Source organism: Zootoca vivipara, chromosome 3 (assembly GCF_963506605.1).
Source record: "Zootoca vivipara chromosome 3, rZooViv1.1, whole genome shotgun sequence".
Classification (NCBI taxonomy): Eukaryota; Metazoa; Chordata; class Lepidosauria; order Squamata; family Lacertidae; genus Zootoca; species Zootoca vivipara.
Window position 1 is genome coordinate 95,249,612 of NC_083278.1, and position 12,964 is coordinate 95,262,575.

The 12,964-nt window shown below is 45.7% G+C and overlaps 1 protein-coding gene across 2 annotated transcripts in view; it reads right to left on the reverse strand.

Moving 5' to 3' along the window:
• Positions 1 to 5: 5 nt before the first annotated feature.
• The window catches only part of VASH2 (vasohibin 2), a 44,650-nt gene continuing 31,691 nt past the window's right edge, over positions 6 to 12,964 (reverse strand). For both annotated transcript variants that reach the window (XM_035111295.2, XM_035111293.2), the window contains one exon: positions 6 to 4,722. In XM_035111295.2, the coding sequence (XP_034967186.2) occupies positions 4,650 to 4,722 (73 nt within the window). In that variant the 3' untranslated portion in view covers positions 6 to 4,649. The remainder of the gene's footprint in view (positions 4,723 to 12,964) is intronic.

The window sequence follows — 12,964 nt, forward strand, 5'->3', positions numbered from 1 at the left end:
AAAAACCCAAGACTTTAAAGATATTTTATTAAAGTTCCATGCTGCACTAAACATACAAATGATGGAGAAAAACAGAAAAAGAAATCATGCACATTTCTCACCCAGAACAGCATTTGACAAAAAAAATTATGGCAATAGAGAAACCTAGTCATTGAAATCACAGTTACTAAGTTTTCAAAATCGCAGGTATGTGTTGTGATAGAATAGGATTCATCTGTACGTAAGGAAAACAATGCCCGGATACAAAATAATTCATCCACATTAGAAAAGTTTCATTGGGAGGTTTGGACCAGGATGGGGGACGGGGGGGCTAAATCCAGATTGACACCATACAAATAAAGCAGAACCAACACACATTTAAAACGTAGCTTCCACCCCATAAATCCTGGGAAACTGGTTTATTAAGGGTTTGGGGAACCAAAGCTCAAGGAGAGTAAAACTACAGTTCCTAGGATTCTTTGGGGAGCGGGGTCCGTGTGTGCTGAACGTACTTTAAATGGATGGTGCAAACCCTCAATGCTGTGTTCATCTCAAGAACAAATGCAAGTAAAGTTCATGGTGGATCATGCCCCAAACACTTCACATATATTAGAGACATACATTATAGTACTTTAGAAAAAAACAGAGGAAACCCAGACTCAGAATGGGACTTGGTTCCTACAGCACAGTAAACCAGACTATGGTTTAGCAAGCCCAGACAAGCATGGGGGGTCCCAAGAGAAGCTTGCACTCTATCTGCTTCCTGGTCTTCCACTGCTGTGCTTAGCTAAACCAGGGTTTGTTGCAGCACATCGTCCAAACGGACCCGTGGTTAAGCTCACTCCTCACTAACCATATTTGTCCTCGGCGCAGCACGATCGTAAAAAGGACCAGGGAACAGCAAAACTCCTCCAGTAGCCCCCACACTCAGATGGTCCCACTAAGCCATAGCTTGGTTCATTTAATCATGCGAACCAGCTCTTTCTATGACACACAGCCTCTTTTTTATTTTATTTTGAAATCCAAACACTCTGCATTTCACTGCTAAAAAAATCACTGCAGTAAGAAAAGTGTCACGTTTAATCAGCCCTCAGTGGTACTTAACACTTATTGGGGGGGAAATCTGTCCTTCGACAGCAGCCCTCTTCAGGCATTTAGGGTGAAGGGGTGTGGGCTAAAAAACGAGAATTCAGGCAGGAGGATGAGCACCTAAGCCATGCTCCAGCCTTCCCCAAACACACAACTTCTATGTTGAGATGGAAGATCTGAAAGGATCTTCTAAGCATGCTTGGAGAACATGGGAAGATCTCATGCAGAGCTCGCCCAGGTGAGCTTGTTGGGGGCAGGGCATGCATGAGCATGTGGGGGTGCTGAGTGCAGGACACGTGCGCACCCCCCTGCCCACTCTCCACTTTTAGCCCACACACATTGGTGTGAATGCTCTCCAGATCTTCCTGGACTACAATTCCCATCGTCCTTGGTCACAGGCCATGCTGGCTGAGGCTGATGGGAGTTGTAGTCCAAGAAATCTGAATTGAGGGAGGCTAAGCTTTTCAGGAATGCAGTCACAAAGCAGGAAGTCCACTGAGCCTCTCCCTTCCACCTGCTGGCTCTCAGCAGGGGCTACACTGGGTGAGACCCTGCGACACACCTGGCCATTTCCTTGAATGTGAGATTCTTCCATGATCACACAGATCTGGTGCAGACACATCACTGCTGATCTCTTAACCTTAGTTAAGAGGGTAAAAGCTGGCATGCTTCTTTCCACCGCTCCATCCCTTCTTTAGGTCAATTGCTCTCCCTCCTTTCCCTTGTCGCCATGCTCCTGGTTCCACATTAAAGGTAAAGGGACCCCTGACCATTAGGTCCAGTCGCGGACGACTCGGGGGGGGGGGGTTGCGGTGCTCATCTCACTATAGGCCTAGGGAGCCGCCGTTTGTCCGCAGACAGCTTCCGGGTCATGTGGCCAGCATGACTAAGCCGCTTCTGGCGAACCAGAGCAGCACACGGAAACGCTGTTTAACTTCCCGCCAAAGCAGTACCTATTTACGGTATCTACTTGCACTTGACGTGCTTTCGAACTGCTAGGTTGGCAGGAGCAGGGACCGAACAACGGGAGCTCACCCCATCACGGGGATTCAAAATGCCAACCTTCTAATCAGCAAGCCCTAGGCTCTGTGGTTTAGACCACAGCGCCACCCGCATCCCGGTTCCACGTTAGGGCTGGACAAATACATCCGTTCTGGTTCTCTCCCTTTCTCATTTTCCCAATCTTAAATTCAGTTTTCTACATCCCTGCAATTTGGATTGTTTTTCAGGGGCATGGGGAAATCCGCATAAAAATTCACTAACATTTTGGCGCAGATTTTTGTGTGCTGTTTGGCTAATACACACATTTTTGGAAGCAGTTTCCCATTAAATAATGTTGATTTGTCAGGATGCAACAGTGCCTTATATGCTGGGAAGGCAGGTGATAATTAAATCCGAGAGGAAAGGTGAGAAAGGAAGAGAGTTTGCCAGAGGGTGTCCTGCTCATAGGCTGCAATCCTGTTACGCATGAACTTGGGATTTACCTCCAAGTCAGCATGCATAAGGTTTGAGGACAATGCAGATTTGAGGACAATTCCAGGGAAGACTGGACTGAAGCGACAGATCTCTTAACTGTGTTTAAAAGACCAAGAGTGTTATTCTGCATCAGGCCAAAGAGTCATTCCCAGCAGCCTGCTCCTCTCCAAACCCCAATAAGCAAAAAACAAAATATTTGTCCAAATGCAAGGTGCATTCTAAAAGACAATTCCTTGGCCAGGGGTTTCTTCCCTCATTCATTTTTCTCGGTACAGATGGCTGTTTTCCCCTAATACTTTGGCCATAACTGCATACAGGATGTCTGATCTTAATATAAGATGCCAAGACATCATCAGCTTGGAAGTGTCCATCCTTTTGAAAACAATTATTATCAATAATAATATTATAGGCATACAAACAGAGGGAAAAGAGTACATTCTTGAGGGAAGCCCATAGATTCTGACATTATTTTTAAGAATGTTCAACACATATACCTGATATGACTGTTACTAGAAGGCTCATCTGTACAAAACAGCCATCTATGGTTCTTCGGCGTGACCCAAAGGTCCCTAGGGCTCTGTGGCACAAGCCAGACGCCCTAGTCTTTTCTCCCTTGGGAATGCTCCCCAAGCACAATGGGCAATGCTCATCGCATGCGCAGAGGACTCACCATTGCACAGAAGACAGTGGGCCAGCACCTGCATGCACAGAGCAAAACGCAAACCTGACAGCTCGCAGATACACACCAGAACCACTGGGCCATTCCACTTGTGCTTAAAGACTAAGGATAGCCAACGTTTGTTGCCCTCCAGCCATCGCTGGACTACAACTCCCATCATCCTTGACCATTGGCTCTGCTGACTGGGGCTGATGGGCATTGTAGTCCAACAACATCTGGAGGGCACGACTACATTGGCTACCCCTGCATAGCCTGACACAAAATATTTTCAAAACATTTTTTTTTAAAAAACAAACCCAGGTATCAGTCATTTGTTAGGCAGGTGAAGTCACCATGATGCTCTCCAGGTGTGTCTGGACTGCAAGTCCCACCAGGCCCAGCCAAGCATGGCGAATGGTCAACGAACATCTGAAGGTCATCACATTGGCTACCCTTATGGCAGGCAAACAGTTGCTTCAACAGTTAGCTGCATCCTTAACAGAATAATTGTAAGACTTCAGAGCTCTTAAGAAAACCCTTGCATATCATGATACTTTCTTTTGTCACACACATGCACATACGAGGAGTAAGGCGGAAGAGGTGGGGTCAGAAAGGGCCCAGTGAATGCTCTGCTACCAGAAAAGCTGGGGACACAGTACAAATCCATTATAAAATCGAAATACTGTCAGCTTTGCATATCTATTGTCAAGATTCTTGAGGTAATAGTGATATTCCGAAGAGAGGAAAAACCCACTCGCATAACTTTTCCGGACTGCTGCTCTTGTTGTTTTTATTGCTGAATGTCACATTTAAACACCAGACCAGAGAGACAAATAGCCTGCTGGCCTCTTCCTCTTCCATTGAGCTCCACTGAAATGGGGAGGGGGTTGCTCAGATCCCGTTAACTCCAATGGAAGTCGTGCAACAAAAGTTCCCGCTGGACTATGGCTTCCTTTGACTCGCAAGCAACCGAGCACACCCCAGCCCTTTCCAACACCGCGGGGGGGATATACTTTCGTCGTCGCCGGTTTCTAAAACTCTACAGACACCACACAACACTCCGAACTCCAATGCAAAACAGCCACCATGGAAACAATTATTCCAATCCAGACCGGGTGGGGGGGACGGACCAAAGCCACACAACCACATCACCTCTCCCCTTTTCAGCTTGATGGAGAGTAACAACATTATTGTAGACAAAAAAAACAGTTTTCCCCATTTCCCTTTTTCCTTGATTCCTACTTCACGAATTGAAAAATAAAACATAAAAATAAAAAAACCCACCACTGTCACTACTAGGATCCCTAATTCTTAGGATCTTAAATAAAATCCTCATGTTCATAATAAATAGTCGCAGCTCCCTCTTTCCACCCCTTTGTCCACAGATCGCAGGGTAAAATTCAGGAAAAAGCACCCTGGAAGCTGTCTCGCTTGGCTTCTGGCTTTGTCAGATGCGGAGCTGGTAGCCGACATCGTTCAGTGTTGAGAGATCGCCCACTTTCTTATCCAGCGCAGCGGGCCTAGAATCAAGAAGGGAAGAGGAGATGTTCAAAAGCAAATGATTAGATTTCCCTAGGATGAGACCACTCCCAGCAGCGTTTCAGAGTTGTATCTGAAAGTCATATCCCCACCAAATATTTAAAATACTCGTACAGTGGTACCTCGGTTTAAGTACACAATTGGTTCCGGAAGTCTGTACTTAACCTGAAGCGTACTTAACCTGGAACGAACTTTCCCATTGAAAGTAATGGAAAGTAGATTAATCCGTTCCAGACGGGTCCGCAGAGTACTTCAACTGAAAGTACTCAAACCGAAGCGTACTTAAACCGAGGTATGACTGTATTCCGTTTTAACAGTCATGGATTTAATTTTATTTTCAAAAAAAGAGGTGACCTCTCAGCTCTACAATTCTCAACACCTATAACAAACTACAGTTGCCAGGATTCTCCATGACTCCTAAAGTGGTACATGAGTACTTTAAATGTATGGTGGTGGTGTTTTCAGGTGGTGAGTTATGCACCACTATTCCTAAACACCAAACATCACCAAGTCATTTATTAATGTGAGAGGGCTCCTGCGGTCTTCCAGTCTATACCACCAGCAGGGGGCTATCGTGGCCATCTAAATCTGGGGTAGCCAATGTGGTGCTCTCCAGCTGATTTTTGTCGTTGTTGGGCTACAACTCCCATCATCCCTGACCAATCTTAACAGGATGCTCTACTTCACCACACATCTGTGACATTTCCACCAAACAGCATCTCCCAATGGGAGTGGATTATAATGCCAACTTTGGGTATTAATAAGAACACAAGGAGTCTTCTGTATCAACCCAATGGCTCATCTTGGGTATGTTTAGCTTGGATAAGAGGAGATAAGATAGCCATCTTCAAATGGCTATTGTTTTTAAGCAGAAGTTGGATGGTCATCTGTCATGGATGCTGTAGCATTGCAGGGGGTTGGTCTAAACGACCCTTGGGTCCCTTCCAACTCTACAATTATATGATTCTGTCCAGCATCCTGTTCTCGCAGTGGCCTAACAAGATGCCTATGGGGAAACCACAAGCAGGATTTGAGCACAAAGCCCTAGACCAAATAGCACCCCATATGAAGTTTTAAATGCCTTATTTCTATTACACTTGCACAACACTGATGTGATTTATCCTTCTCGTATGAGATTATAAATAGGTATATATAGCAATCACTCACATGCACACAACTTGTCAGATAGGCACTGATGTTGTAAATCAGGAGAGGGGAATCTGGTTTATGATTCCAGTCATCTCTGACCATTGGCCATGCTGGCTGAGGCCAATGGAAGCTAGAGTCCAACAGAGGGTCAAGGTTCTCCCACCCTGTTCGTAAATTTTTCCATCAAGAAGAACACAGGGTCATCATTCCTAGACATGCAATAGCTTGAAGCAAAGAAGGTTGGGGGGGGAACATATTTTCCACCTTACATAACAAACCCAATCTAAGCAGAAGCTCACTTTGCTGTCGCACTCCCAAAGCATGCATTTCCAAAACTTCAATTGGAATCAAATGTGAAGATAATCGATTCTGCTAAGTGACATTCTCCAAGCAGCTGCGGCTGGAGATGCTGTTACTTCCAGTTCTCAAGATTAATAACAGAAGAACGTTGCCTGATTTTATAACCACAAAGTCGCGGAGTTAAATCAGAACACACAGACTGAAAATGGAATGGAAGCCAATGAATCCCAGTTCACGAGAGGTCTCCTGTATCCCCACCTTCAGCCGTTCCTGTTGCTAGTCAACAGGTACAGTACACAGGTATCAAGCCTCAAGCAATCGAAGTTGCCATACTCAATTGTCTCCATGTTGGACAAAGTGGCAGCAACCTTTTATTTCCACAGCCAGAATACCAGTTGATGGGAATCGCAGGGGGCAGAGTGCTGCTGCGCTCATGTCCTTGCATGGGCATCTGCTTGGCCGCTGAAAACAGGATGTTGGACTAGATGGGCCTGATCCAGCAGGCTCCTCTTGTGCTCGGTATATAAGCACCATCGAGCATTAAGAGCTTGCGAACCCAACTTTACAGACAGGTGTCCCCTCCCCCACTATCGACTTGCGCATGACCACATACACTTGTGGCACCAGGAAATAAATAAATAGATCAATTAAATGGTGGGAGAGAGCTGGAGAGTCTTCATGGCTCACAAGGAGACTCTCCCCAGAGCCCAAAGAGGGCAGAGGAAGCCCCAAGGAGACTGGAGGCACAGCAGGGCTCTGTTTAGTCTGCTCAGCCTCCCCATCTAACAGCTGACACCTAGCAGCTGCAGGCGCTTTTTCATGCATCCTCCTGCTCTTTAGTGCTTGTTGTTGTTGTTTAGTCATTTAGTCGTGTCCGACTCTTTATGACCCCATGGACCATAGCACGCCAGGCACTCCTGTCTTGCACTGCCTCCTGCAGTTTGGTCAAACTCATGTTCGTAGCTTCGAGAACACTGTCCAACCATCTCGTCCTCTGTCGTCCCCTTCTCCTAGTGCCTCCATCTTTCCCAACATCAGGGTCTTTTCCAGGGAGTCTTCTCTTCTCATGAGGTGGCCAAAGTATTGGAGCCTCAGCTTCACGATCTGTCCTTCCAGGGAGCACTCAGGGCTGATCTCCTTCAGAATGGATAGGTTTGATCTTCTTGCAGTCCATGGGACTCTCAAGAGTCTCCTCCAGCACCATAATTCAAAAGCATCAATTCTTCGGCGATCAGGCTTCTTTATGGTCCAGCTCTCACTTCCATACATCACTACTGGGAAAACCATAGCTTTAACTATACGGACCTTTGTCGGCAAGGTGATGTCTCTGCTTTTTAAGATGCTGTCTAGGTTTGTCATTGCTTTTCTCCCAAGAAGCAGGCGTCTTTTAATTTCGTGACTGCTGTCACCATCTGCAGTGATCAAGGAGCCCAAGAAAGTAAAATCTCTCACTGCCTCCATTTCTTCCCCTTCTATTTGTCAGGAGGTGATGGGACCAGTGGCCATGATCTTGGTTTTTTTGATGCTGAGCTTCAGACCATATTTTGCGCTCTCCTCTTTCACCCTCATTAAAAGCTTCTTTAATTCCTCCTCGCTTTCTGCCATCAAGGTTGTGTCATCTGCATATCTGAGGTTGTTGATATTTCTTCCGGCAATCTTAATTCCGGTTTGGAATTCATCTAGTCCAGCCTTTCGCATGACAAATTCTGCATATAAGTTAAATAAGCAGGGAGACAATATACAACCTTGTCGTACTCTTTTCCCAATTTTGAACCGATCAGTTGTTCCATATTCAGTTCTAACTGTAGCTTCTTGTCCCACATAGAGATTTCTCAGGAGACAGATGAGGTGATCAGGCACTCCCATTTCTTTAAGAACTTGCCATAGTTTGCTGTGGTCGACACAGTCAAAGGCTTTTGCATAGACAATGAAGCAGAAGTAGACGTTTTTCTGGAACTCTCTAGCTTTCTCCATAATCCAGCGCATGTTTGCTATTTGGTCTCTGGGTCCTCTGCCCCTTCGAAATCCAGCTTGCACTTCTGGGAGTTCTCGGTCCACATACTGCCTAAGCCTGCCTTGTAGAATTGCTAGCGTGTGAAATGAGTGCAATTGTTCAGTAGTTGGAGCATTCTTTGGCACTGCCCTTCTTTGGGATTGGGATGTAGACTGATCTACTCCAATCCTCTGGCCATTGCTGAGTTTTCCAAACTTGCTGGCATATTGGGTGTAGCACCTTAACAGCATCATCTTTTAAAATTTTAAATAGTTCAGCTGGAATATCATCACTTCCACTGGCCTTGTTATTAACAGTGCTTTCTAAGGCCCATTTGACTTCACTCTCCAAGGTCAGCAACCACACTACCTGGGGTGTACGAGACCTCCATATCTTTCTGGTATAATTCCTCTGTATATTCTAGCCACCTCTTCTTGATGTCTTCTGCTTCTTTTAGATCCTTACAACTTCTGTCCTTTATTATGGTAATCTTTGTACGAAATGTTCCTTTCATATCTCCAATTTTCTTGAACACATCTCTGATTTTCCCCATTCTATTGTTTTCATCTATTTCTTTGCATTGCTCGTTTAAGAAGGCCCTCTTGTCTCTCCTTGCTATTTTTTGGAAATCTGCATTCAGTTTCCTGTATCTTTCCCTATCTCCCTTGCATTTTGCTTTCCTCCTCTCCCCCGCTATTTGTAAGGTCTCATTGGACAGCCATTTTGCTTTCTTGCATTTCCTTTTCCTTGGGATGGTTTTCGTTGCTGCCTCCTGTATAATGTTACGAGCCTCCATCCATAGTTCTTCAGGCACTCTGTCCACCAAATCTAAATCCTTAAACCTGTTCCTCACTTCCACTGTGTATTCATAAGGGATTTGATTTAGATTGTATCTTACTGGCCCAGTGGTTTTTCCTACTTTCTTCAGTTTAAGCTGGAATTTTGCTATAAGAAGCTGATGATCTGAGTTGCAGTCAGCTCCAGGTCTTGTTTTTGCTGACTGTATAGAGCTTCTCCATCTTTGGCTGCAGAGAATATAATCAATCTGATTTTGATGCTGCCCATTTGGTGATATCCATGTGTAGAGTCGTCTCTTGTGTTGTTGGAAAAGAGTGTTTGTGATGACCAGCTTGTTCTCTTGACAGAACTCTATTAGCCTTTGCCCTGCTTCATTTTGAACTCCAAGGCCAAACTTGCCAGTTGTTCCTTTTATCTCTTGATTCCCTACTTTAGCATTCCAATCCCCTGTAATGAGAAGAACATCCTTCTTTGGTATCATTTCTAGAAGGTGTTTTAAGTCTTCATAGAATTGGTCAATTTCAGTTTCTTCAGCACTGGTAGTTGATGCATAAACTTGGATTACTGTGATGTTAAAAGGTCTGCCTTGGATTCGTATCGAGATCATTCTGTCATTTTTGAGATTGCATCCCAGTACAGCTTTTGCCACTCTTTTGTTGACTATGAGGGCCACTCCATTTCTTCTACGGGATTCTTGCCCACAGTAGTAGATATGATAGTCACCCGAACTGAATTCGCCCATTCCCTTCCATTTTAGTTCACTGATGCCCAGGATGTCAATATTTATTCTTGTCATCTCATTTTTGACCACATCCAGCTTACCATTATCCATGGTTCTTACATTCCAGGTTCCTATGCAATATTTTTCTTTACAGCATCGGACTTTCCTTTCGCTGCCAGGCATATCTGCAACTGAGCAACCTTTTGGCTTTGGCCCAGCCGCTTCATCAGCTCTGAATCTACTTGTACTTGTCCTCCGCTCTTCCTCAGTAGCATGTTGGACGCCTTCCGACCTGAGGGGCTCATCTTCCAGCGTCATAACTTTTATATGCCTGTTGTCTTTGCCCATGGAGTTTTCTTGGCAGGGATACTGGAGTGGCTTGCCAGTTCCTTCTCCAGGTGGATCATGTTTACTCAAAACTCTCCACTATGACCTGTCCATCTTGGGTGGCCCTGCATGGCATAGCTCATAGCTTCTCTGAGTTATTCAAGACCCTTCGCCATGACAAGGCATTGATCCATGAAGGGGACTTTAGTGCTAAATAGGAGCAAACATCAATCCAGATAAAACCCAAATGGCTGTTTGCTTTGACTGAGCGCTAAAGAGCGGTTTTCCCCAGCGGAAAGCAGTAGGACAGGATGAAGTGTAGAGGAGCCCGGAGTTTAGCATCAGAGGTGTTAGAGACCAGTCTTTACAACATGGAATTCAATATCAACATTGGTAAAGACCAGGAAGCTGCTCCAGAGCAGAGATACTCTGAGTAAATTATAAAGTATTGGCTGGAATTGCAAGATGTGCTGGTCCAGGATCCTAAGATCTAGTCATTAACTGGACAACCCCAGGTCCCTCCTGCCATGGGGAGGCAGGGTTCACAAGGTAGTGTTGGCAGCAACTACCAGATAAGGCCAGAAGGTGTAGCTGGCTTCCTACAGGGCTGTCTGGCAGCCAGAGACAAAGAAGGGGCATAAAGGGCTCCCCCCATCCCCCTTTGCTACAGGGGAGTCCACAGAAGTATCTGGTAAGAGGCTTGCCGTGTTTTGTACTTGGGTTTTCAAAAAATGGAAACGTGAATGTTGGCCCCGAGAGAGGCTTACGTAATCTAATTGTTGACAAAAGGCATTGACTAATCACAGCTCTCCATTAAGAAGATGAAGCTTCCCTGTGGGGAATGCCAAGTCTGTTATTCAGCCCTTGCCAATGAAATTATGCAGCCCAGGGGAAAGCGGGGAAAGTGCTGACTGGGGGCCTGTTTCCTACCTTGTCACTTGATCAGATTTAATTAGCATGCCCAAGTAAAAAAAAAAACATAAGTAAGGAGGCAAAGCAACCTTGGTAGACATTCATTATTTTAGCCACGTCAGTGAGGGGAACCAGGAAACAGCATCCTCCTAATTCATTTTGCTAAATCCCATTACATTTAAAGGATTTCCCCTCTGGGTTAAGGGGCCTGAAGGAGGCAGCTTGAAAATGATTACCATCCGATTAGGAATTTGAAGCCACTCTGATATACCAGGTATCCGGAAATTAAAAACTAGCACCATTATGGGATTTGGCTTATAACATAAGAACACAAGAAGAGCCTGCTGGATCAGGCCAATGGCCCATCTATCCACAGTAGCCCAACATCCTATTCTCACAGTGGTCCAAGCACAAGAACACTCTCCCTTCCTGCTGCTTCCAGCAACTGGTATTTAGACGCATTGCTGCCTCCAAGAGCACTAGATCCCTGCTCCAAGGAGCTTACACATTTCAAAGGGGAAGGAGAACAGAAAGAGAGAGGATGCGTAAGAGAGCCAAGACATGAAAGTGAGCAAAAACAAACATGCTTGGGTCTACTTTCACTTCCTTTTGGTTGGGGTGTAGACGGAAAATTACAGGCTGCATCCAGAAGTTTATCATTCGAGTGGCAAGTCCAGTGTACTCAGTACCTTTTAAACACTTGTACAGCTTTCATGCTCAAATGAAACTAGGGGAGAACTATTTTTTTCTAGCTTTCATGGAAGCCGGATTTGCACAGAGCCAATTGGTGGGCCTTCGTGTAAATCACAACACTACTGTACTGCTGCCTTCAGAGTCCCCTTATGAGTCTCCCAGAGGCATTTTGCTGGCCGCCATCAAAGCAGAATTCTGGGTGAAATGGACCTTTTGACCATCCCAGCAAAGGTGGGGAACCCTCCAGATGTTGGACTCCAGTTCCCACCACCCCTCACCATTGGTCCAACTGGTTAATGTGACAGATGGGAGCTGAAGTCCCCAACAACATTTTACAAAGCCACAGGTTCCCCATCCTCGCTCATGATCCTCAAGCTCATCCTACTCCAAAACTGTTTTAAAACTTTAAATACGCCATAGGATCCTGTCACGTTTGCTTCTAAGGACTAGAACAGTCTTCACCCTTTAGCTCAGTGTTTCTCCAACTGTTTTGGGACTACAATTCCCATCATCCCTGACCACTGGTCCTGCTAGCTAGGGATGATGGGAATTGTAGTTAAAAAAAAAACACCTGGAGACCCAAGTTTGGGAAACATTACTCTAGCTGTTTTGGACTACAACTACCATCAGCCCCAACCAGTATGGCTGATGGTCAGGAATGATGGGAACTGTAGTCCAGGAACATTTAGAGAGCTGCTGTTGGGAGTTGCACAAAGGCTGAACTAAGTCACACACTATTCTGGAGTTCTGACCCTGCTGCTGACCAGCAAGAGCCAAGCAGCCCCTCAGCCTACCTGCGGGCCAGAAGTGTTGCAACCCATGGCCATGCCAAGGGATGGGTTTCAATTTCCCTTGCCCCTGTCCTGGGGGAAATCTAAAAGCAGGAAAGGAGCTAGCAACAGTGCACCTGGCATTTGGCTCAGCAGTTGGCGCTCAGCTGACACATCTTAGTCAAACACACACCTCCCCCTTGAACACTTGTGCCACCCTAGCAACTGCGGAAACAGCCACAGAAACAGGGAGATCAAAATACCCCGCTAAAGTAGGCGCGATGAGGCAGGAGGAAGGAGCTCGCACAGAGATTTGCAACCTCTGACAACTATAATTATCCAGACACTAAAGGAGGCCAGGCACTCCTACCGAGAGGCCCCCAAGAATGCTGGTGGCGCAGCGATAGTATGAATTCGTGGGGGGAAATAGAAGCGTGTGGTTAATTCAACAGCTGCGAGGAACGTTGGGGTATATTTAGAGAGACAGTCTAGTGACACTTTTCGCTGTTAAGAAACTGCGAAGAGACCCCTCCGCAGACTTACTTAAAATGCAACTATCG